This window comes from Mya arenaria, chromosome 1 (genome assembly GCF_026914265.1).
Source record: "Mya arenaria isolate MELC-2E11 chromosome 1, ASM2691426v1".
Taxonomy (NCBI): Eukaryota; Metazoa; Mollusca; class Bivalvia; order Myida; family Myidae; genus Mya; species Mya arenaria.
In genome coordinates this window covers 60191136-60216904 of record NC_069122.1, presented here as the reverse complement: position 1 = coordinate 60216904, position 25769 = coordinate 60191136, and the positions used below count along the sequence as shown (strand labels likewise).

Genomic DNA, 25769 nt, shown 5'->3' with positions numbered 1-25769 from the left:
AGTGTACAATAACCATAACTCTATTCTGGCTTATTACTGAGTTATTGCCCATTGTTACTTTTTTTGTCCGGAGTATAACTTGAAAAGTACTGGATTGAATGCATTGGAACTTCATACAATGGTAAAGCACAATGAGGGAAAGTGCAGTGTTCAAGAACCATAACTCTACTTTAGCTAATTACTGAGTTATTGCCCTTTTTTATTTTTTGCTGTCAATTTTTTTTCCAGACATTAACTTGCAAACTACTTGATGGAATTTATTGAAACTTCATACAAAGGTAAAGCACAATGGGAGGAAGTGCAGTGCACAAAAACCATAACTTTATTTTAGCTAATTACAGAGTTATGGCCTTTAATACTTTTTTCTTGTCCCGAGCATAACTTGAAAACTTTTGGATGGAATTTAATAAAGCTTCATACAGTGATAGATCATTATGAGAGGAAGTGCAGTGTACACGAACCACAATTCTATTTCAGCCAATTACAGAGTTATTGCCCTTGGTTACTTTTTCTTGTCCGGAGCATAACTTGAAAACTATTGGATGGAATTTAATAAGACTTCATACAGTGATAGATCATAATGAGAGGAAGTACAGTGTACAGGAACCGCAATTCTATTTCAGCCAGTAACAGAGTTATTGCCCTTTGTTACTTTTTACTTGTCCGGAGCATAACTTGAAAACTATTGGATGGAATTTAATAAAGCGTCATACAGTGATAGATCATAATGAGAGGAAGTGCAGTGTACAGGAACCGCAATTCTTTTTCAGCCAATTACAGAGGTACTGCCCTTTGTTACTTTTTCTTGTCAAGAGCATAACTTGAAAACTATTGGATGGAATTTAATAAAACTTCATACAGTGATAGATCATAATGAGAGGAAGTGCAGTGTACAGGAACCGCAATTCTATTTCAGCCAATTACAGAGTGCCCTTTGTTACTTTTTTCTTGTCGGGAGCATAACTTGAATACTATTGGATGGAATTTAATAAAGCGTCATACAGTGATAGATCGTAATGAGAGGAAGTACAGTGTACAGGAACCGCAATTCTATTTCAGTCAATTACAGAGTTATTGCCCTTGGTTACTTTTTTCTTGTCGGGAGCATAACTTGAAAAAAAGTAACTTAGCTCATTTATAGATGGTCATAGGCAATCGTATATTCTGTTCTTTAAAACATCAAATATATCAGTATTAACATCTCAGTATTAGCATCACTGATATTGTTTAAAGCCTTTTTTCTAACTTTAAAAAACATAATAAAAAAATGAATAACTGACGATTGTCCATAAAATAAAGTTGTCATTTATAGGTTGGCTTTCCAAATAGTTAACTGCAATTTCATATAAGGCCGTGTGCTGGGTTATTAATCACCTTCAGTGATAGATCTAGTTTGAACTATACTACTCAAAATTTGCTAAGCACCAAAAAATGCCCACACCACTATGAAGTATGCATTTAATATATTTGCGATATGCTTATTGGATACGGTTTGGTGATGTATTGACATGATTACCAGTGTACACATAAGCGTCAATAACGGGTAAATCATTCGTGCATGGCATGGAAATGATGTACCCCTCGGTTTTCACGTTTTTTAGGTGCATTGAAAACATGTACTCGAAATGTGTAGGGTATTTAATCTTCACTTCAACTTAAAAATCTGAAGTTGTATGAGTTAATTATGGAAAACGGAAATGTTAGAAGACATTTGTCAAATGGAGAAATGTGGCGGGCAGTTGGGATGGTGGAACAAGAGGCTACCCATCGCCAGGTAGGGGAGGCCCTTGGTGTGCACCATACAGTTGTCACCAGGGCCTGGGCGAGGTTTCTTCAGTATGGTACACCACTTAGGAGACATGCTGGTGGCAGAGAAAGGGCAACAACTGCAGCTGAAGACCGTTTTGTGGTTATTCAGGCTCGCAGAAGTCGTTTCGCGACAGCGACACAGCTTCGCGCCGACCTCCAGAATGCATCAGGGGTCAGAGTTTCTACTCAAACCATTCGATCTAGGTTGCACGAACGTGGTCTTAGGTCACGAAGAGCGTGTATACGCATTCCGCTTTCTCGGAACCACTGCCAGACACGATATGATTGGGCCTTGGATCATGTTGGTTGGCGTCGAATGGATTGGCGACATGTACTCTTCACAGATGAGTCCAGGTATTGCCTTGATTACACCGATCGGCGTGCAAGGGTGTGGCGGAGACCAGGCGAGAGATTCCATGCGGCAAACATTGCTGAACATGATCGCTATGGCGGCGGCTCCATTGTGGTCTGGGGCGGGATCAGCTGGGATGGACGCACGGATCTCGTGGTCCTTAACCAAGGTACACTGACTGCCCAGCGGTATCGAGATGAGATCCTGGATACCCAGGTGAGATTGTATGCTTGTGCAGTGGGTGATCAGTTCATTTTAATGGACGATAATGCCCGCCCCCATACTGCCCATATTGTACAGAGGTATCTGTACATAGAGGGTATAACACGTATGGACTGGCCAGCACGATCCCCTGACCTCAATCCCATCGAACACATGTGGAATGAGCTACAGGTTAGACTTTCAGCACGTCAGGTCCAACCAAGAAGTCTCCAGGAGCTTGGTGTTATGTTGGTCCAAGAATGGAACAATATTCCACAAAGAACCATCAGGAACCTTATAGGGAGCATGAGGAGGCGATGTGAAGCTGTTATTAACAGCAACGGGTCACATACCCGATATTAATCCTATACCAGCTTACAATATTCCTTTTTTAGCAAATTTACAAAATTTCACATTCAATCATTTTTTTTTATTTTCAAGGGTCACCCTACTAAACTTCTAAAAAGTCACAGAGAACAAAAAAAAATCCTTTAAAAACTGTCGACATCATTAAATAAATCATCTATCTAAAAGTATAAATACTTTTTAAAACTGTATTTCAAATGTAGTATAAGGTATGCATGTGTATAGTTTTGGTGCTTAGCAAACTTTGAGTAGTAATATTATGTGCTGTTCATTGAAAGACAAACTGTTCATATTGGCACATGTTTTAGAACAGCTTAGATTTCAAGGGCCAAAATCATCTTTATTTATGAAGATTTTTTTAGGCAGAAAAAAGAGCCTTCATGAAATTTTTTACTTTGTTACTTGATTCAATATTTTATACATGTCAGGTTTTTAGGAAAAGTGTCGTTTTTCCATGAATACTTATCTAGCGGCAAAAGTTTTCCCAATAAATTACAGCCCTATTACTATAATGGTCTGGTGATCTTTCTTTATGGTGTTCCCATCGGAAGGGGAATGCAACCAAATGTCAAATAGAAACCAAATTTAAAGAGGATTCATTTTTTTACTAAACATTCTGTAGCTATATAATTACTTGTATAAACTGTTGCCATGGTAACAGTAATGAATGTAAAAAGAAATCGGAGAAATGCACACGGATGTCTAATTGTGCTTTCTACAGAGAAGAAGAGATCCCTGAAGCAAAAATATCCATTTTAAACTCATTTACCGCTCAGATTTACTTTGCAGACTTAGCTGCTAAGAAAATCCTGTTTCTATTGCGAAGCATGCAATATAAGATTTTGTAGAAAAGAACAAAACAATTTCATTAGTTTTAATGTCCAACTGTTTTATACCCTCCGGCTTACGAATTTTGAAGAGGGTATATTGGAGATGCACTGTGATTGGTAGGGTTGGTCTGTTGTGATTTTCCTTGTCCAAAGCATAACTTAAATACCACATGATGGAATTTAATTAAACTTTATACAAAGATAGAACATAATGAGTGGAAGCGCAGTGTACAAAAACCAGAACTCAATTTTAGCTTATTACAGAGTTATTCCCCTTTGTTACTTTTTCTTGTCAGGAACTTTACTTGTAAAAATCTGGATGGAATTTATTGAAACTTCTTACAATGGTTGGTCAGCATGGCTGCTGTGCCTTTACCATGTCTGACACATTGCACTCAGACTAACAAGAATTATGGCCCTTGATCTGGCAAAAAAAAGGTTTGGAAAAATATTGTGGCCCATGTTGAACAAACAAAATTGCACATACACTCATGAAACTTCATCAGTATGTTGGTCAGGATGGGCAGCACCTGCAATTTTCTGTCACATTTTGCTTCGGCCTTACAGGAGTTATGATTTAGCTAAAGTGTTGCACCTACATTCATGAAACTTCATAGGAATATTGGTCAGTGTGCACCTGCCATTTCTGTCACATTTCAGTTGGTTTTACAAGAGTTATGGTCCTTGAATAGTAAAATTATGTCTTGGGTCTCAATAGTGTCTTTCCATTTGTGGAATATATATGTCAGTTTGTCTTGAAATCATGTAATAGCCTAACCGGTTGGCTAAAAACAAACAAACACCGGGGTCATTAATGTAGATAAAAACTTAACAGTAAGTTTGAGTGTAACATTTAAGATGATAAAGTGTAAGAAATGAAAGCAATATATTGTAAAAAGAGAGAGGGATTTTGACATGACGCTTGGCTTGGTGATAAGTGAAAAACAAATGTCATCATATTAGTTACAGTTTATATTTTATCATAGCATAAATATTAATATCAAAACTGATTATTATTTTTAATGGTGTGGGGGCCTCAAATGAGATTTTGTGAACCTTCCCCTTTTAAAGATTAATAAACAGTACTGTAAAAAAGTCCTTTCCGGGTAAATGTCATCATTCCGTATAACATAATGAGGATTTAGAACTAACAGTCTAGTTTGATAATAAGATAACTCAATGTACATCATAATTAAACAGGATTGCCTTTGTTCAGTAGACATACAATCTTTGTAAAGCATTCAATTATTGAATAAAATGAAACTTGTATTCTATTAATAAATTATGTCTAGAAATTAATTCATTTTTTATAACAAAATAAGCAATAGAAGTATTTGTGGTATAATGGGATTATGTATTCCTGTGTGAGAGGTATGGTTTGACCCAACACAATATTTGTATAAGGAACTAAATCAGTATGTTTTTCTTTGTCTAACTTTGATAGAATTTTGATAGAGAAACTTGCCATTAGGGAAAGAGAAGTTAAAATGCCTTCCAGATGCAAAAAGGTTGAACTAAAAGCTGGCGTCTAATAAACTGCAGTGCTCCAGCTAGCCCGTTTTTCAATGGCGCAGCACCCGTGCCCCTTTTCTTACCCTGCCCCCTTTTTGAGTAGTGCCCTTTTCACAAATGCTTTATCAGCACCAATTATCCCGTTAGTGCCCTTTTTACTATTGAAATCATTATAAAATATCAACAGCCCTTATTCCGCTGTCATAATTGAGACAAATTACGTAATACTTATGATAATAGTGTTCGCGCTAGGTGTCACCATGCCCCCATTGACTGCTTAAAATATGCCGTACTGCCCTTTCATCTTCCAATGTGCCTTGTCCAAGTCATATGACAGCTAATTGTGTATTTGTGTAGTGAGCAGACGACCTGTGTATTCATAATCGGTCATCTTCTAATCCAATAATTAAGAAGAGACAAATAGGGAAACATCGGCAGGAGGCGGAGCTATTGAATGTCAGCCAATCAGAATATATATTGAGAATTTGTTCATTTAATGATGAAAGTTCGTGAAATGCGATAGAAAATGCGAAGGGATGATGAAAAATGTTGTCAAGCACAACTAAATCTTTTATAATTGTATTGTACTGGCGAAAATCGCCATTTAAACATTGTTGATTTGAAGCAGACAGTCACTGCCGATTTGTAAACATAACAAAGGTGGCGCTAACACTATCAAATACATCACTGTTTCAGTAAATGTTTTTTTAAGTTTATTTGTAAAATATTCATGATAAAAATTTCATTGTTACCCACAAATATATGTTGATGCTTTATGTAGTGTTTACCTATCATGGTTACGATCATGTCAAAATTCGCCGAAACCGCCATTTTGTTAGAACGAATTTTGGAGTTATTTTATCAATGTTCTATGTTTTTTAAGTGATTTTTATAGCAAGGGCAGTGATTTTTATTAGCTCGTCTGTTTTTCGAAGAAAAAAAGTCGAGTTATTGTGATAGCCTTGGCGTCGTCGGCGTCGTCTGCGTCTGCGTCTGCGTCGTCGTCGTCGTCCAAAAACTTTAACCTTACCTCATAACTCAAAAACCGTTCAACATTTTCACATTAAACTTGCTACACGTGTTCCTATTAACACTATGCATGTTTATAGCAGGTCATATAATTTTGCCTTTAATTAATATTGAGTTATCCCCCCTTTTCGACTTGGAATTTAAAAAACAGACGAGCGTTGGCACCCACTCCGCGGTGCTCTTGTTGTCATTTTATTCTAAAACATTAGCATATTAAGAATTATTATACCAAAGACAATTAAAAAACAGCCAGGCTGAATGTAACATTCGTACCCAATCCCGATCGTACCGAACAAAGATTCGTCCCCTACATATTTGTTTTTTGTGTATTTATTTATTTGATTGCTTCAAATGTTTAACTGTCTTTGTTTTTTTTCTTCATTTTACATGATTTTTTGGAGAAATATGTGACATTGCACTAAAGAAGACTACAGACGAGTACAATCATACTACCACAGACAAAATGACAAGTTTTGATTTTCATATTCAAACACACCCTTCCAAATTTGGAGAAAAAAACTTTTTTTGTTCAAGTCTGGAAATCATGGAAAATGATTTAAATTGAGTATGAACACAAAACAAATTCTAGGTGGAGACCCCCCCCCCAAAAAAAAAATAAAAAAAATAAAAAAATACACCCTTGTGACAGGGGTGGACCCCTCCCACAACCACCCCCCAATGGCCCTCCACGACTCATGTAGTTTGCCCTTTTCAAAACTCCACCCTGCCCTTTTCAAATCCTGGCTGGAGCACTGAACTGTGTTGCTTTATTGTCTCAATAGCCGTTGAAAGTCCGCAAATAGCTGCACAGTCCTGCGATTTAAATGTGTCTTGATTTTGTGAGAGAAGCTCGGAGGTTCGCTTGAACTCAGTCTCAAAAGCACTCTGGTTAGAAATGGTCTTTTTAAACAGGCTCCATTTATGTGAAAAAAGATACCTTCATTCCTGACTTGGCTTCCTCATAAAGACCTCTGTCAATTCATCAGGTGGTCTAGTTTTATACCATGCCAATTATTATACCATTAACATTTTTCCTTTTCCAAGAGCGGTGTACAAAAGACTACCTTTAATGGGTTTATACCTGAAATGTCTCAAATTAGCTTTTTCCTTTGATTTTAATCTGACTTTAAGACATGAACAGAAAGTTGGAGGAATTAGAGGAAAGCTTATTATTTTTCTGATTTTTGTAATTATAGAAACCTCTTTTTCTTTAGTTGGTGATTTATTGATTTAATTAATGTAGACATTTTTCCCTTAAATGTAAGATTTGATAAATAAGAGGTTAATAAGCTTAATATAAAGACATGACCAAATCTGACAGTACAAGTATACAGTCATCGATTTTTCAAGGAAATAAATTTAATAATAGTATGTTTTTTAAAAATATCGAAGTATCACCATGTTGGTGGGATGTAATTCTTGACAAACAGACATATACTGGCTAGTCGCTAGTACCCTTTGACATACAGACATATACTGGCTAGTCACTCATGCCCTTGGATATACAGGCATAAACTGGCTAGTCCTTATGCCCTTTGACATACAGACATATACTGGCTAGTTGCTCATGCACTTTGACATACAGACATATACTGGCTAGTCACTCATGCCCTTGGACATACAGACAAATACTGGCTAGTCACCCACCCTACATACAGATGTATACTGGCTAGTTGCTTATGCTCATTGACATACAGACATATACTGGCTAGTCGCAAGTACCCTTTGACATACAGACGTATACTGGCTAGTTGCTCATGCCCTTTGACATACAGACATATACTGGCTAGTCCTTATGCCCTTTGACATACAGACATATACTGGGTAGTCACTCATGCCCTGTGACATACAGACATATACTGGCTAGTCACTCATGCCCTTGGACATACAGACAAATACTGGCTAGTCGCCCACCCTACATACAGACATATACTGCCTAGTCACTCATGCCCTTTGACATACAGACATATACTGGCTAGTCCTTATGCCCTTTGACATACAGACATATACTGGGTAGTCACTCATGCCCTGTGACATACAGACATATACTGCCTAGTCACTCATGCCCTTTGACATACAGTCATATACTGGCTCGTCCCTCATGCCCTTTGACAAACAAACATATACTGGCTAGTTGCCCACCCTACATACAGATATATACTGGCTTGTCATCCATGCCCTTTGACATACGGACATTAACTGGCTAGTCACTCATGCCCTTTGACATACAGACCTATACTGGCTAGTTGCTCATGCCCTTTGACATATAGACAGATATTGGTTAGTCGCCCACCCTACATACAAACAAATACTGGCTTGTCGTCCATGCCCTTTGACATACAGACGTATACTGGCTAGTTGCTCATGCCCTTTGACATAAAGACATATTATGGCTACTTGCCCACCCTACATACAGAGGTATACTGGCTTGTCGTCCATGCCCTTTGACATACAGATGTATACTGGCTAGTTGCCCATGCCTTTTGACATACAGACATATACTGGCTAGTCACTCATGCCCTTTGACATACAAATATACACTGGCTAGTTGTCCATGCCATTTGACATACAGACATGATACTGGCTAGTCGCCCACCTTACATACAGATATATACTGGCTAGACGTCCATGCCCTTTGATATACAGACGTATACTGGCTAGTCGCCCATGCCCTTTGACATACAGACGTATACTGGCTAGTCGCTCATGCCCTTTGACATACAGACAAATACTGGCTAGTCGCTCTTGCCCTTTGACATAAAAACATATTATGGCTAGTCGCTCATGCCCTTTGACATACAGATGTATACTGGCTAGTCGCTCATGCCCTTTGACATAACAGACATATACTGGCTAGTCGCTCATGCCCTTTGACATACAAATGTATACTGGCTAGTCGCTCATGCCCTTTGACAAACAGACATATACTGACTAGTCGCTTATGCCCTTTGACATAACAGACATATATTGGCTCGTCCCTCATGCCCTTTGACAAACAAACATATACTGGCTAGTCACTCTTGCCCTTGACATTCAAACGTATACTGGCTCGTCGCCCACCTTAGCAATTCCATTATAAATATTTCTCATACACTTACTGATAGTTTGTTACTTAATCAAATGAAACTGCCTGGTTATCTCTGAAAATAAGCAATTTATATTGAAATTGCACCAAGTTGTGCCTTATGACACCTGCAAAATGGAAATATATTTCTACCAATAATACTTGCTTATTACGTACAACAGAGCAAAATAATCAATTTAATAGAAAAATATTGTCAGCCTGGTGAAGATATTGATATTTATTTTTAACTAATGACATATTTTTTGGGTAGTCAAATTAAATGTACAGAACACTTTTATTTAAATGGATTTAATAGTGATTGGCACAATAATTTATTTAAAAAGTAAGCATATACTATATATCTTATCATTCTGATTTTTAGATCAACTTTTTCTCTATGACATTTTATTTGAAAATTTTCATTATTTATCGAGTTTTTGAAGAAAAAAAATCTATTTCTGGGAGAAAAAGGGTCCCTTACCAGAATACAGATGATCCCCATAAGATACTTGAATAAGAAGGTAGAAATGTGTGGTGCTGTTCTTTATGGTTTGAAAGATGATTTTTACGTTGATTATTTTTTTCTTGGGTCAATTTTGGTTTACATGGTTTATAATTTGAATCCCATTATTTCCTGGAAATGAACAACAGAAAAGTGCTGGCATTTGCTAATGTTGCTCTTTTTCTTACTGACCATCTGTTATGCTTTAACATTAGTTTAATTGAATATCAACAAGAAGAATTGAGTCTTACAGTATAAAATCTGCTATTCAGGCAGAATCAGCTATTCAGGCAGTAACCTATCAGCTATTCAGGCAGTAACCTATCTGTTATTCAGGCAGTAACCTATCTGCTATTCAGGCACTAACCTATCTGCTATCTAGGCACTAACCTATCTGTTATTAAGGCACTAACCTATCTGATATTCAGGCACTAACCTATCTGTTATTCAGGCACTAACCTATCTGTTATTAAGGCACTAACCTATCTGTTATTCAGGCACTAACCTATCTGCTATTCAGGCCCTAACCTATCTGCTATTCAGGCCCTAACCTACCTGTTATTCAGGCACTAACCTATCTGTTATTCAGGCACTAACCTATCTGCTATTCAGGCACTAACCTATCTGCTATTCAGGCACTAACCTATCTGTTATTCAGGGACTAACCTATCTGCTATTCAGGCACTACCCTATCTGCTATTCAGGCACTAACCTATCTGCTATTCAGGCACTAACCTATCTGCTATTCAGGCAGTCACCTATCTGCTATTCAGGCACTAACCTATCTGCTATTCAGGCACTAACCTATCTGCTATTCAGGGACTAACCTATCTGCTATTCAGGCACTAACCTATCTGCTATTCAGGCATTAACCTATCTGCTATTCAGGCACTAACCTATCTGCTATTCAGGCACTAACCTATCTGTTATTCAGACACTAACCTATCTGCTATTCAAGCAGTAACCTATCTGCAATTCAGGCAGTAACCTATCTGCAATTCAGGCACTAACCGATCTGCTATTCCGGCACTATCCTACATGTATCTGTATTCAGGCACTAACCTTTCTGCTATTCAGGCACTAACCTATCTGCAATTCAGGCAGTAACCTATCTGCAATTCAGGCACTAACCTTTCTGCTATTCAGGCACTATCCTTCATGTATCTGTATTCAGGCACTAACCTTTCTGCTATTCAGGCACTAACCTATCTGCAATTCAGGCAGTAACCTGTCTGCTATTCAGGCACTAATCTTATCTGCAATACAGACAATGACTAGCATAGGCATTTCAGGCAGTAAACTTACTGCACTTACAGGCAGTAACAGGCTTCACATATAGAAAGCTGCTGAAGAGAATTATTGTGAATCAGACTCCCACTTCCACAACACATCTAGAATAAGACAGACTCCCACTCTCACAACACATCCAGAATAAGACAGACTCCCACTTCCACAACACATCTAGAATAAGACAGACTCCCACTTCCACAACACATCTAGAATAAGACAGACTCCCACTTCCACAACACATCTAGAATAAGACAGACTCCCACTTCCACAACACATCTAGAATAAGACAGACTCCCACTTCCACAACACATCTAGAATAAGACAGACTCCCACTCTCACAACACATCTAGAATAAGACAGACTCCCACTTCCACAACACATCTAGAATAAGACAGACTCCCACTTCCACAACACATCTAGAATAAGACAGACTCCCACTTCCACAACACATCTAGAATAAGACAGACTCCCACTTCCACAACACATATAGAATAAGACAGACTCCCACTTCCACAACACATCTAGAATAAGACAGACTCCCACTTCCACAACACATCTAGAATAAGACAGACTCCCACTTCCACAACACATCTAGAATAAGACAGACTCCCACTTCCACAACACATCTAGAATAATACAGACTCCCACTTCCACAACACATCTAGAAGAAGACAGACTCCCACTCTCACAACACATCTAGAATAAGACAGACTCCCACTTCCACAACACATCTAGAATAAGACAGACTCCCACTCTCACAACACATCTAGAATAAGACAGACTCCCACTTCCACAACACATCTAGAATAAGACAGACTCCCACTCTCACAACACATCTAGAATAAGACAGACTGCCACTTCCACAACACATCTAGAATAAGACAGACTCCCACTCTCACAACACATCTAGAATAAGACAGACTCCCACTCTCACAACACATCTAGAATAAGACAGACTGCCACTTCCACAACACATCTAGAATAAGACAGACTCCCACTCTCACAACACATCTAGAATAAGACAGACTCCCACTTCCACAACACATCTAGAATAAGACAGACTCCCACTTCCACAACACATCTAGAATAAGACAGACTTCCACTTCCACAACACATCTAGAATAAGACAGACTCCCACTCTCACAACACATTGCCGCTTTTATTCTTCTTCAGATGAAAGCAACGGAATAAAAAAAAGGAATGAAAAACACACAACATAGATGGCATTATAATAGCCATTAAAAAATATGGACATTTTTTGGAAATGTACATGTAACAATATCTTATTAAAACACAATGTTGCAAGAAAAGGAAACCATACTTAGCGCTTGATTTAAATTGAAGACAGCGTGCCCGACAGCTGCATTCGCGAGGTTTGTTTCCTGCAGTCAATGATTGTAATGTGATTGTCTAGGCCAATTGTCTTCAACCTATCAGTGTCGAATATTTGGCAGCGAATAACGTTGCATGGTGACAGGATCGTCAATACTCTGTTCCTGATCAGGACCACTTTGAGCAATGCTCATACTAAAAAATACTTGTATGTTTACTGAACATGGATTAATTTTTCAGGGTGTTGCATAATGTGGTATTGCAGTCCGTAAATTTACGTGCAGAGATTTTTCACTGATTCCTCGCTATCTTCTAAATATGATAAAATGCCTACAAGGCAGCTGAATTTGGTTACCATGGCAACCAATCTGTCATTAGCCAAGAGGTTGACAATCAATAAATGTTAACGGCACAGTGAAACACACTGAAATATACACTACGAGGGGGCCTCCACTCCGAGCACGCGACTTGTAGGCTTTAAGGGGAAGGCATTTTAACGGGTTGTCAGGTTGTTGAGAGTTAGCCGTGGACTGCAGGTTAGATCTCGCGAAGATTTATAGAATTGTGATATGGGCAGAGACAGTTTTCAGTTATTCACACTGCAATGCGGAGCTCAGCTGTAGTGGAGGACATTTTATGTTCCAATGAAATAGACCACATATAAATGTGCATGTACAATACATAGGTATGTAATTGCATTTGTATATTATTTGAACAAGTTTTTTATTTTTTTAAATTAAGAAAGAATTTGAAGAAAATTGAATTGATATATTTTCTAAAAACATTTTTATTAATAAACAATTATTAATTATTAATTTTGTTTTCTCTTATTTGCTAAATGGATGTTATTTTGTATTGAATATTTTGTTTTAAATCTTTTTATTTTCTTCATGAAAATTAAAATCTTTTGCAGTATATTTAATCAAAATAAATTGTAGTTGTTAATTTTTAATAACATTTTATGGTGATAATTTAGGCCCATAATTGATTTGGAAAAGATGTGAAAAATATAATAACTAGAAAAAAAACTGTTTTGATAAAAATACAGAGCGTTCATGTATCAGTTATATATCACTACTTTTTTTTTTAATTTTAAAAACAATATTATTATTTTTAGAACTTGTTATAAATACAGCTTACAACATTTTCTTTTATTAAATGCACCTGTAAGAATACTTTTTATTGTAATGCAATATGTTGGTGTTTTAAACATAATTATGTCAATGTATTAATTAAGTGTAATTTAAAGGGTCACCCGTTATTATATGACATAATTTAAGCATTGTTTTAATTACTTTTTCAAAAATAAAGACATTTTCTTGGCTATAGTTTATAAAGCATAAAGGATCAAAATTCAAGGGAGATGGAATTATAGGCAAGTTTTAATCAGCAGAATTATTTTTATCTCAATTTTCTTTTCTTGACCACTCTGATACTATATACCTCAAGTAATCATAGGATATGAAAATATTGAAAATGCTTTTACCCAGAACAGACTTTACGAAGAATAAATCATTTTCAATTTTTTATGATCTACGCTCATTGCCATTGCATAGGACAAGTTGTGTTGTATTAGTAATCTACTGGTAAGACAATTGACTGTCACCCCAGGGGAGGCAGGTCCCAGCTTGCCACTTAAAGAATTAACTGTCTTCTGGGAGGGACATTTAACTTAGGTCTGGGTGTCAGTGCCATACACCAGCACACACACAAAAAAACTGTAGCTGTAACCATGGCATTGTAACAGTGATCCATAGAACTAGTGCCAAATATGGAGTAATGCAAGAATCTCATCAGAACTGATATGAACAAGTTTCACATAATGAACACCAGAGCTGGACTGTGTGTAGTTTAGATGGAGTTAAACTCCAGATCAAGAAGCTCTAGTTGCTGATATTTGTTCTGTGAAAATTAAACAGAAGATGTTGACTGACATTATAATTCAAACTACAGTTTCCTTTACTTCAGATAATGGTTGAATATCTCCATATTCACTACTTAATTCTCTCATTTTGTGCTGATAGCAAATGACAATGAGTAATAGTATACTGTAACCTAACACTTCCTTTGTAATATTTCAGACGGAGGTTGAGTACAAGTCCCACGATGATCGCTACTTTGTGCTGACGTTCGTGCTGTGTGGCTGTATTGCCGGGATCCTGCTAGCGGTGGTCGTCGTGTACCTGATCCGGCGCAATTCCCGCTCCAAGGACAAACTCCAACAGATCACGTCTACACAGGAGACCAACGATGCAGCTTCCAAAGACTACCAGGTGTGTGAATATGACCAGATAAACCCAGATAAGATATGACAAGATTATGTGATAAAGTCTGCAAGATAGGAAATAAGTTCAGAAAAAAGACTGCCACAATATAAGCCACTTAACCCATTGAAGTAGTAATAATTTATTATAAAAGGCTTACATTGTAGTGTAACATAAAATTTGAATTTGGAAATTGAAAAAATGCAACAAGAATATTTTTTTGTTTAGAGAATGCACAAGTGTTCTTGCAATGTTTCCTGCTATCTGTGTCTGTCAGGTTTTGTACTGTCTGTCTCAAAATACTCTGAAAAAAAATAAAAGTACATATATTTCCTGACCGAATCATTCAGTGCAAAGTCAGGATCATGTTTCTTTAGTTTTGCTGGTTGTCATGGCAATGGACATCATGTCCACACTGTGTGAAATGTAATAGTATTAGTAGAGTGATCCTGCAATATTACTTTTCCTCCCCGTCATTTACAGATTGCATTGTGCTAAAAGATTTTTAACAGTTTTTTGTTTGCTTAGTTTCACATTCTTAAATAGTGCTAGATTACTTATATTTTCATATACAACTTGTCACTAAGGCATGGATCATGCCATTCAAATTAGTGTTGACAAACTGTATGCTTTTCATCTCTGTAATCCTATTTTTTTGTATGAAATAAACTGAAACGTGTTGTGTTGGAGGAGTAAATTGACAAGGTAATCCCTCCATAATTAGGATGTTAAGATCTAGATTTCCAGATGTACATTTGGCGTAATGGATGGTTTATTGTATGCACCTACATGAAAGCTGTCGGTAAGGTACTCATAAAACGTTTGACACACAAATTCTTGCCAGATTATGCATCGTCTTAAAACATTGTGATGGTTTCAATCTCAGATTTTTTTCCTTGCTAAAAATGTCCAATGTCAGAGAAAAACAAATAGTATACACCCGAACCCACCAATTCAGACCACCAATATCCAAAAATGTCTTAGGGTTTACCCAAGTCCCCTTTACCTACATATTTGGCTCTTGGTTTAGGGGTGCAATTGTCAAAATTGTGCTATGTCTAATGCCAACTCCTGGAACCACTTCTGTTGATATCTCAGGACTGGAATGCTAGGATTGGCTTTGTAGCTAGTTAAAAGATTTTTAAGAATGCAGATCTACCCGTTAAAATGTTCTGATAGTACGAAACTCACTAGTATTGTTAATCATGCAGCCGCTGGTCTACAATACCAAATTTGTGTGTCAATCTGACCATAGCAATAAATGTCCTAGAACTAGCCTACAGCCTGGAAATACTGTCAACATAAAGCTATTAGCAGGAGAGTAGACGGTCGTAACTAGAGCTAGTTGTCACCCTTCCAGACACAAATTAAAGGGAAGGAAAAAACACTGAGTAGAGCACATTTTCTAACTTACTTTAAGGGTCCAGACGATGTGTAAGTCTCATCTCTGCTTTTCTACCAATGTCGGGCTTCTTCTATTCTATTAAATATTGGGGCCATATTCTTTGTTTCCCCTTCCACTACCCAAGAAGATTTAGTGTGGGTCAGTATTTAGAGAAATAAAAAAATGACAACTTCAAGACTAGAAGTCAGTGTTTATTTGGAATGAATTTGGAATCAGTTGTGAACATATTTTTTCAAGAACAACAAATCAGATGAATAAAGAGGAATCCACTACACTAAATCTGTTTTAATGTCATAACATTCTTGACTGGACTTGAAATTAAAAAAACATGTGGTAGTAGGAATGAACATACTGGGGCCATTTGTTTCAACTATAGTGCAGTGTGTTCCCACCAACTTTTTGTGAATCTTTAGGGGCCAGGTCCCTCAGAATTTTGGAAACAGCGACAAAATGCCCAAAAACTGTGTGTTAACGATAGTATATCCCAAACAAGGAAACAACGCAAAGGCACTTTAAGATAAGGAAGTTGAAGAATAAGAAATAGAGAGATTAGGAATACATTTAAACAAAACTGTACTAGTTGCCACATTAAGAGCTCATAAAAAAAATAATAAAAAAAATTTGATTGTGAGTTTTGAGTCAAATTTTGTGAAGAAAGTATATTTTGGGGGATTGTAAATGGAGCCGAATAGCAGCCCCTTTTTCAGTCAAAAACAAAAACTGAAGTGTACAATGAAATATACTAAGTTCAAGATCTTCAGTTAAACATTATGTCCGTGTTATCATTTTAATTGAACATTTTAAAGCTGCACTCTCACAGATTGAACATTTTGAACATTTTTTTATTTTTTGTCTTGGAACGAGCCAATTTTTGCAAGAATCCATGGAAACCAGTTATATAAAACTGCTGACAAAAATTAGATCGCAGATATTTATATTTTAGTTAAAAAAATGATGTTTTATGCATTTTTCTTAAACAGTTAGTAACGGTTTAAGCCATAAAACATTATTTTTCAAACGGAAATATTAAAATCTACGATCCGGTTTTTTGTCAGCAATCTTATATCATTGGTTTACAGATATTTACACACAAAAATTGCCCTTTCCAAGACAAAAAATAAAAAAGTTGTAGAAATGGAAAATCTGTGAGAGTGCTGCTTTAACAGCAAAATCAGATCAGCATTTCAAAACCTTACCAATAAAGTTTCAAAAAAGATTGATATATCTACTCAGACATATTTATTCGAAAAAGCAGTCGAATGATTCGTGTGTTGATAATATGGCTCATTTTTTTTAACAATCTTTTTTAAAATACCAAACATGGGCATGTTGTTCAACACTCGCACTTAATGGTTATTTACCGTACACACTACTCCCTCAAGCTCGGCAGTAACTGCAACTTTGACACTGGTCTGGCCGAACCTTAAAATGAATTTATTACCAAAGTTTTTTTTTATTATAGCAAAGTGCAGTTCTGTCTTTCAAAGACACAATGTTAGATTAAAATGGGAACTGGAAATTGATGTACTTACAAAACATTTCATTTCTGTAAATTGAGATATGCTGCACCTTAAAGTGATTCCATTTATTTTAATTGTCACCTGGGACTGAATTTGTGACTTAAGTTCTTGACTTTCTTAGTCAGAGTTGCTTATTTCTCACTTATATATTCTGTGAATGGGGATTGTGGGCACAAAATGCACATCATGGCTGGCTATAGAAGATATTGTGTACATCAAGCGAGTAAAAAGCAAAAACATTTATATGATGATTCCATGTTAACCGGGTGAAGCTAGCGTCAATAAATAAAACAAAGCAAATTTATTCCTAGCTGTACAGTACAAATTCTAAAAATATATTGTTAGATTTTTAGCAATAAAATTGTTTGGATGTGGCCATTTTTCAGTGGTGTTCATGGGAGAGGAAACATTTAATATTTTATTTTAGGATTTATGCAGTATTGTTACAATCAGCATTGAAGTATATTGACTGATAGATGCATGAATCTTTACAGATGCATTATAATCTTAACAGATGCATTATCTTCACAGATGCAAAATCTTCACTGGATTTTCATCATTTATCTTCAAAAGTGCAGTGTCCTCTAAGCAGATTTTTTTAAGACATGGTGGAGAGAAAAACGAAAGTTCCCTTTCAAGATGCTCATCACTGAAAGCCGTCTTTGCAGCTTTATAAAAAATCCTTAAATACTTTCTCTTGGAAATCCCATGACTTCTAAGAATCTTCTTTCTTCCTAATCACTTGCTGGTAATTACAGGGCAAGATTCCCACCCTCATTTGTAGTCTGAGCTGGAGTGGTTGTCAGTTGCAGATGTCACGGGTCCATTATGGGGCATTCTTGTCGCTATCCCCGTGTTTAACTGCAACTCTGGTATCCACAGGCAACGAGAAAACATTTTCTTATGCTTATAGTCTCCTGAGAGGAGAGGATGGGGCTTAGTGTGTAAATTTATGGCCATTTTTGGATTTTCGCTTATCCCAGCTGATATCTTCATATTTTATGTCTAATTTTCAAGTTACTTAATCCTTCCTGTTTTCTTAGGTTAAGATTTTTATGTGTTAGGGCTATTTAAATAGGGTAACCTTTTGTGATTTGTTTCTTGTACAAACATTGTCCCGAGAGATGTGGGTTCTTCCTTTAATTTCTTATTCTATGTTTTTTAAAAGAGTAATGATTGGTGTGATGTTGAAGTTCCTCATATATCCAAGGCTTAACATCATGTATGAAAAGATTAGATACAAATGGAACATTAAATGGGGGGGGGGGGATTGAGCTGAATTTCGGCCTCAAATTGGTCAGAAAAAAACACTGATGTTAACGGACCTGTGTTGTCAGAGGACAGCAGAGCAAGTCGTTAGTAACCTTTAGCCTCACGACTGCACACACTGGTATCGCTGTCAACAGCAAATTTGGTATCGCTGTCAACAACCAAGTTTTATGTTCCACATAATAGAAACATATTTCTCTTCAGAAACATGATGCTCTAAAATCATTTTTAGGACCTTTGTTGCTATGGGATGCAGGGCAATTTGTTGGCAAGGAAAGAAGCCCCCTGCACACCGAGTAATCACAACCTGTCCGCAACATGTCTTCTAATTATTAATCAAAACATAATGCTTTAAACTAAGACCTGGACCCAAAAATGATACAGAGCAAGTCTACAGTGAAGCCCGAGCCCCAGGCATCTTGCTTCAGAAGTGTGTCCAATATTTTATGATCAATTACTTCTATCTAATCAATCAAAACGTAATGCTTTAAATTTTAATATTTTGTAGGACTTGTGTCGCCAGAGGATGCAGAGTAAGTCGTCTGAGAAGCCAGAGCCACTGCATACAGCAGCCTCACGCGTCGGCAGTGTGTCAGAGGCCCAGGTTCGCAGCCCGTCTAGTCGGAGCAGCACGTCCTCATGGTAAGTCTGTCTGTGGTGGTTATCAGAATTATGGACGGTTTATACCAGATTATTTAAGCTTTATTGGAAATATGCAGAAATTGCATATTTTGGTAACATGTATTAAGTCTGTTAAATTTCCAGCTTGAAAACTAACACTGTTTTCCTGTAATTACAGCTATAAGCCAGTATGTACTGTCCTGTAATTACAGCTATAAGCCAGTATGTACTGTCCTGTAATTACAGCTATAAGCCAGTATGTACTGTCCTGTAATTACAGCTATAAGCCAGTATGTACTGTCCTGTAATTACAGCTATAAGCCAGTATGTACTGTCCTGTAATTACAGCTATAAGCCAGTATGTACAAGGTTTGGGTCTGTTTCCTTGGTAAAAAATAAAACCTGTGTCATTTTTGAGAGGCCATAAGAAAGTGGCCTTGGAAGGAACCTAACTGGAGACGTCTTGGTTGGACATCCACACCTCACTGACCACATCACTCATATCAGTTTAGCTCACTGTTATACATGTAGGCGTTTCTCAGTAGTATATATAGCATTTTGTCCCATCAGCTTCTGTCCAGTTGCCACAGTTGGTTATTAGAATGTTGTTCTTTCTTAGAAAATGGAGGTTTTATACATTAACCCTACTAAAAAGGTATGCTCTCCTCATTTAGTAAACCTTTTCTATACTTCTTATATTTGGTAGCAAAAATAATGTAAATAAGAACTTTCTTTTGATATGATTGGCTTTTGTGTTTCTATATAACACAATATTAAAGGCCCCTTATATCGGTTGATGCAATAATTATCATGTTTAACTCATTCAAAAGAATATAAGCAATATTTTAGCACTTGTTTAATTGGGGAATTTATGGTCATGTAGCTATTGATTAATAAAAACATTTATAAAGGCTACTATTTTTAGGTGTACCCATATCATATGCTTTTTATTTGGTTTTGATCATTTAAGTCAAATGAGCTAAACATGATAATGCATTCAAATTAAAAGTATAAATTTTAATTTGTGAATTTTCCTTGTTTTAATTTGTTTCCTCATTTTATAGTAATGTCAGGAAAGCCTTAATTAAGCAAGTGTAAGTGTGAACATGTTCAATATATGCATACCTATGAACCTTAATATCATTTCAGCGTTTAAAACCCCTACCCCTCACTCCATCGCTCTATGTTAAATCCCCACCACCTTTGCATGTTACGTAAACAAATTCCAATTTCCTTCCCGTTTTTGAATGAGCAATACTAAATGGTTCTCCTAAATCCACTGCAGGGCTTGTATATTAAATAGTGAAGAATTGTATTTAAAAACATATCAAGTAATTAAAGTAAATAAAGTTAGGAGTTGACTGAAGTTAGGAGTTGACTGAAGTTAGGAGTTGACTGAAGTTAGGAATTGACTGAAGTTAGGAGTTGACTGAAGTTAGGAATTGACTGAAGTTAGGAGTTGACTGAAGTTAGGAGTTAACTGAAGTTAGGAATTGACTGAAGTTAGGAATTGACTGAAGTTAGGAATTGACTGAAGTAAGGAGTTTACTGAAATTAGGAGTTAACTGAAGTTAGGAATTGACTGAAGTTAGGAGTTGACTGAAGTAAGGAGTTAACTGAAGTGAGGAGTTAACTGAAGTTAGGAATTGACTGAAGTTAGGAGTTGACTGAAGTTAGGAATTTTGACTGAAGTAAGGAGTTAGCTGAAGTTATGAATTGACTAGGAATTTACTGAAGTTAGGAGTTGACTAAAGTTAGGAGTTGGCTGAAGTTAGGAGTTGACTGAAATTATGAGTTGACTGAAGTAAGGAGTTCATTGAAGTAAGGAGTTCACTGAAGTAAGGAGTTCACTGAAGTTAGGAGATCACTGAAGTTAGTAGTTCACTGAAGTTGACTGAAGTTAGGAGTTGACTGAAGTTAGGAGGTGACTGAAGTTAGGAGTTGACTGAAGTTAAAAGTTGACTGAAGTTAAGAATAGGCTGAAGTTAGGAGTTGACTGATATGAAATAGGAGTTGACTGAAGTAAGGAGTTGACTGAAGTTAAGAATCAACTGAAGTAAGGAATTAACTGAAGTAAGGAATTGACTGAAGTTAGGAATTAACTGAAGCTAGGAGTTAGGAATTGAATGAAGTTAGGAATTAACTGAAGTAAGGAATTGACTGAAGTTAGGAATTAACTGAAGCTAGGAGTTAGGAATTGACTGAAGTTAAAAATTGATTTAAAAGTTAGGAACTGACTTAAGCTATTAGGAATTGACATGAAAATATTTCTTGGCTAATATTTATGTATGTTTTAAGCTGGAATTTTAGACTGAGGACTTCAAGACGTGCATTTTGGCCATATAATATGTTTAGACTTGCCAGACTCTGTTTAAATGCTGCATGTTATTCCAGAAACTTTAATATGGAATGGGAAACTTTATTTGTTAGAGAAAACTGTGGCTTATATCACAGGGAATTGGTTTAAATCTAATAACTATTATATTTATTGCGTACACACAAATAACAAAATTCATCAGTGCAAAGTGTGCATAATTTCAAGTTAGTTGTCTAGTAGGACGATCACTCAAATTGCAAAGCATTCCTCCGAATAACACTAATATATAACAGCAATTTATATTCACTTGCTGTTCCATACAGACGTCTGAGGCATAATCAAGTAGGAAAAAATATCACTTCAAGTAATAAGCCAATATAGAAGACTGTTCTGGATTAAGAAGCCGTATGTGATGAAATTAATTGATTTCTTCTAATACCTTGCTGGTGGCAATCTTAAAGAAAATCTACATGTAAGATTTCAATCCTTTGTAAAGTTAGATCTTAGCTTCAGATGACATGCACCTTCTAAACCTTACCAAGTCTCCTGTATAGGAAATTGTCACGAAACAATAACCAAATGTCAAAATGAGGGGGCGAAAATGATAATGGTGGTAAAACTATTCTGAGATTTTTGCAGAAAAAACAGTGGACAGATTTAGAGGGGTGAAGCGAAACATTATGAAATTATTGTGGACAGTTTTCTTTGCGTTGCTATAATGGCAGACATTGTGTTTCTGAGAAATTATCAAGCGTTATAAGCGATAGATTGTTGAAAACTGTGATTTTGATATGCTAATGTTGTCATGGATTTGATTTGCCTCATTTTCGGTGAAAAAAGAATATAGTTCATGAGAGAAATGCAAATGTCTTGAAAAAAAATGGAGAAGAAGCTTTTGACGAAAATTATTTTATGAAATGATTTTATGAAGAATTTATAAAGTGACTTTTCCTGACAAGGTATTTCAGTGACATTTTGAGGACAAATGACATTATTTTACAATTATTAATCTAGTATTGTTATATTTTCATCAATTTGCTGACATCAGACTTTAATAGTTCCATGGATTTCCTGCCGACATCAGAATATGATGTTCATGTAACCTAATATTATCAAATTTACAAACTTGAATTGCCTCTAATGATAGGGGAACCAGTGTATTGAGAAAATTATTCAATAATTTGATAAAGTTTTCAAAATCTCTCCCCTGTAGCCAATCGAGCGTGCATTAATGTGATCACAGAGTTAGTGAAAATAACTCTATGGTGCGACCGTAGCAACGAGGGGAAAACAAAAACATTCTGACTGCTTCTATTTGCAGTGTCAGTTGAATCGTTTTTGCTGTCACCCATCGATACACAATTTGAAAATCAATTCACATCAAGGGGGGTTGGATGACTCAATTGTTACTAGGAAGCTTTGAGCCACGGGGAAGGGAAAAAGAATTTCACAATCTGGGATTCAGCATGTTTTTGTCATTTTCATCATAAAGGGGATTGTTGGCTTTAATCTGCTCAACACAGAACAAGAGAAAACTCTTTGCTCAAAATTTTAAAACTCTTGGGGGCAAATTTTCAAATCAAAATATTTTTGTTTTCCTTTCATTTGTTGCCATACAGAACACAGCGTTACTAAGGTGATGGACGACATGCATAACAACTTGTGTCTCAATCTTATACTGAACATTCTAAATGTCGGTCAACTACAAAAGGATGTAAGTAGAAAAAACAAACATTGAAAGAAGTCTAGATAGAAACATTTCCGGGTACTACTCAGTTGCCCATGAAGGCATGGACTAGAAAACAGACAACAGTTGTTCTGAGATTACCTCCAAGTTGGTAAGTAAAATGAATAGGATAATATTCTAGGAACTCTGGAAACCCAACCATTGACTATCTATAAATACAGTTCCATGTCTCATTCCTATTGCTCATGGAATTACCAGATGGAATTACCCAAATAAGATAACTCTACTCAACACAGTCAAATTTAATGTAAAACGTCTAAAGTGGCTTATAAGTGTTCGAAATTATATTTTGTAGAATGAGATGGCATTATTTCTCAAATCTGCGATACATTTATTTTCGTAAATCAGCAGTCAGCCGTTATTGATTTTAATCAGGTGAATCAGTATATTTAAAGAGAGGCTGGGCCAGTAGACAAACTATAATCTAACCATTGCAAAGAGGTTGAATAACAAGGGAATCTTATGTTAGTTTGTAAATATGTGGGGTGGTATCACATTAAGTTGTAAACGTAAAGTCCATATCGCGCGAGATCCCAGGCAGAGTTATAAAATGTATCTCTAGGCAAGCAACGTAAAGTGCTACAAATCCCACAGACTACCTACTTACGTAGTATTTCTTTTATTTCATACCAAAATTTTTAAGTATTTAAAAAAAATATATATATATTGTAATAGTTTTCTTCACAAAAGTATTTAAATTTGACAAAACATGTCCCATTTATTTTTTGGAGTATTGCTGAAGTTGATTTGTGTTTAGGCATGAGGCTTCTGTGTGATACAAAACAAGAATTCAATATGTGTAATCCCCATGTTTCCCAGTGTCCACTTTCTATGTTTGAATCATGCAATATTTTAGATAGAAACTTAACAGGCATAATATAAATGTCATGTAAGAATGTCATGGATCAATAGACTCTCCTTATATGGTCGAATTGTGAACGTTTTCAGTATCAAATAGTTCTTAAGGCAAATTACTTGCTTTTAAGGAAATTGAAGAAAAATCTTGAACATGACGACAAAAAATTATTCATTTGGTTTAAACAGGATTAATTTAAATGACTCGTACCCATGGGAATAAACCAGCATTATGCATGAGCACGCAGATATAATGAAGAGGTGTATAAACAAATTAGACATAAGAAAAACACATAATCATACATATTGCAGACAGAATTGAGAAGAAAGCGTAAAGAAAAATGTAATTCATATAAACTTCGAATAATAACCTTAGTTATGGACATTGGAAATTGTATGATTTCCTTGGTATTAAGCCTGGATTTAAAACAGGCTCACACTTAATTTATAGTTTTAGCTGGTGGAGGGAGGTTGTGTTAATTTAGGACCAGACCTGGAGTGACCAAGTTTTTCCAAACTCCCCAGCATTCAGAATTCAGATTTTTAAAGTATTCCATGATTTGTATACCTTTGCATTTTAATAATTCTATAATTATAAACAATTGAAAAATGTTGAGCTCCTCAGTTTTTAAACAAATAATGGAGGTGTCGTTGCAGCAGGGTGTCGTGCAGAAACTTTCACCTTGGCAACAACTTAAAACCTGCTCAAGATACCCATATGAAACTTGGCTGTTGCTAGAGACAATATTAACATACACAGTAAGGCCCATAGCTCTGATTTAAAAGTAGCTCTGTTGAGAATCTATTTTTGTAAGATTTTTTTTTCAATCCATAGTTTGCCATTTATTTGTATTTCATTTTATTTTCAAGAAATTTTAAATGTTCAGCAAACAATTTTATAACACTGTTTCCATTAGTGATTGCAGCAGGTTGATAGTGATGAATTCCCATTCTGTCATTTCATTTACATCATGTTTCCATTAATTCTACGATGCTCTTCACCACATGTGGCTCGATGAATCATGTCTGAACTGTTTCAACTGATTTTTTTCCGATTTTCAGTTATTGACATAAATGTCATATATAGATTGAGTCTGATCATTAAGTTACAAAAGTGTTACAGAGCTGTTAATTAATTTTTGTCCTTATAAAGTGGTTTAAAGCTGCACTCTCACAGATTGAACGTGTTTTGTTCTTTTTGTCTTTGAACGAGCCAATTTTTGCAAAAATCCATGGAAGCTAGATATATAAGACTGCTGACAGAAAATCAGATGGCAGATTTCTATATTTAAGTTCAAAAATAGATGTGTTATGCATTTTTCTTAATCTGTTAGAAACGATTTAAGCCATAAAACATTTATTTTCAAACGGAAATATTAAAAGCTATGATCCGACTTTTTGTCACCAATTTTATATCATTGGTTTGCAGATATTAACGCAAAATATTGCTCTTTCCAAGACAAAAAATAAAAAAAGTTGATAAA

The 25769-nt window shown here is 36.0% G+C and overlaps 1 protein-coding gene across 2 annotated transcripts in view; it reads left to right on the top strand.

Annotated features, from left to right (window-relative positions):
- Window positions 1–25769, top strand: part of LOC128234661 (receptor-type tyrosine-protein phosphatase N2-like) — a 150350-nt gene that overhangs the window by 85098 nt on the left and 39483 nt on the right. For both annotated transcript variants that reach the window (XM_052949047.1, XM_052949038.1), the window contains exons 11-12: window positions 14369–14560; window positions 19254–19387. In XM_052949047.1, coding sequence (XP_052805007.1) covers window positions 14369–14560; window positions 19254–19387 — 326 coding nt within the window. The remainder of the gene's footprint in view (window positions 1–14368; window positions 14561–19253; window positions 19388–25769) is intronic.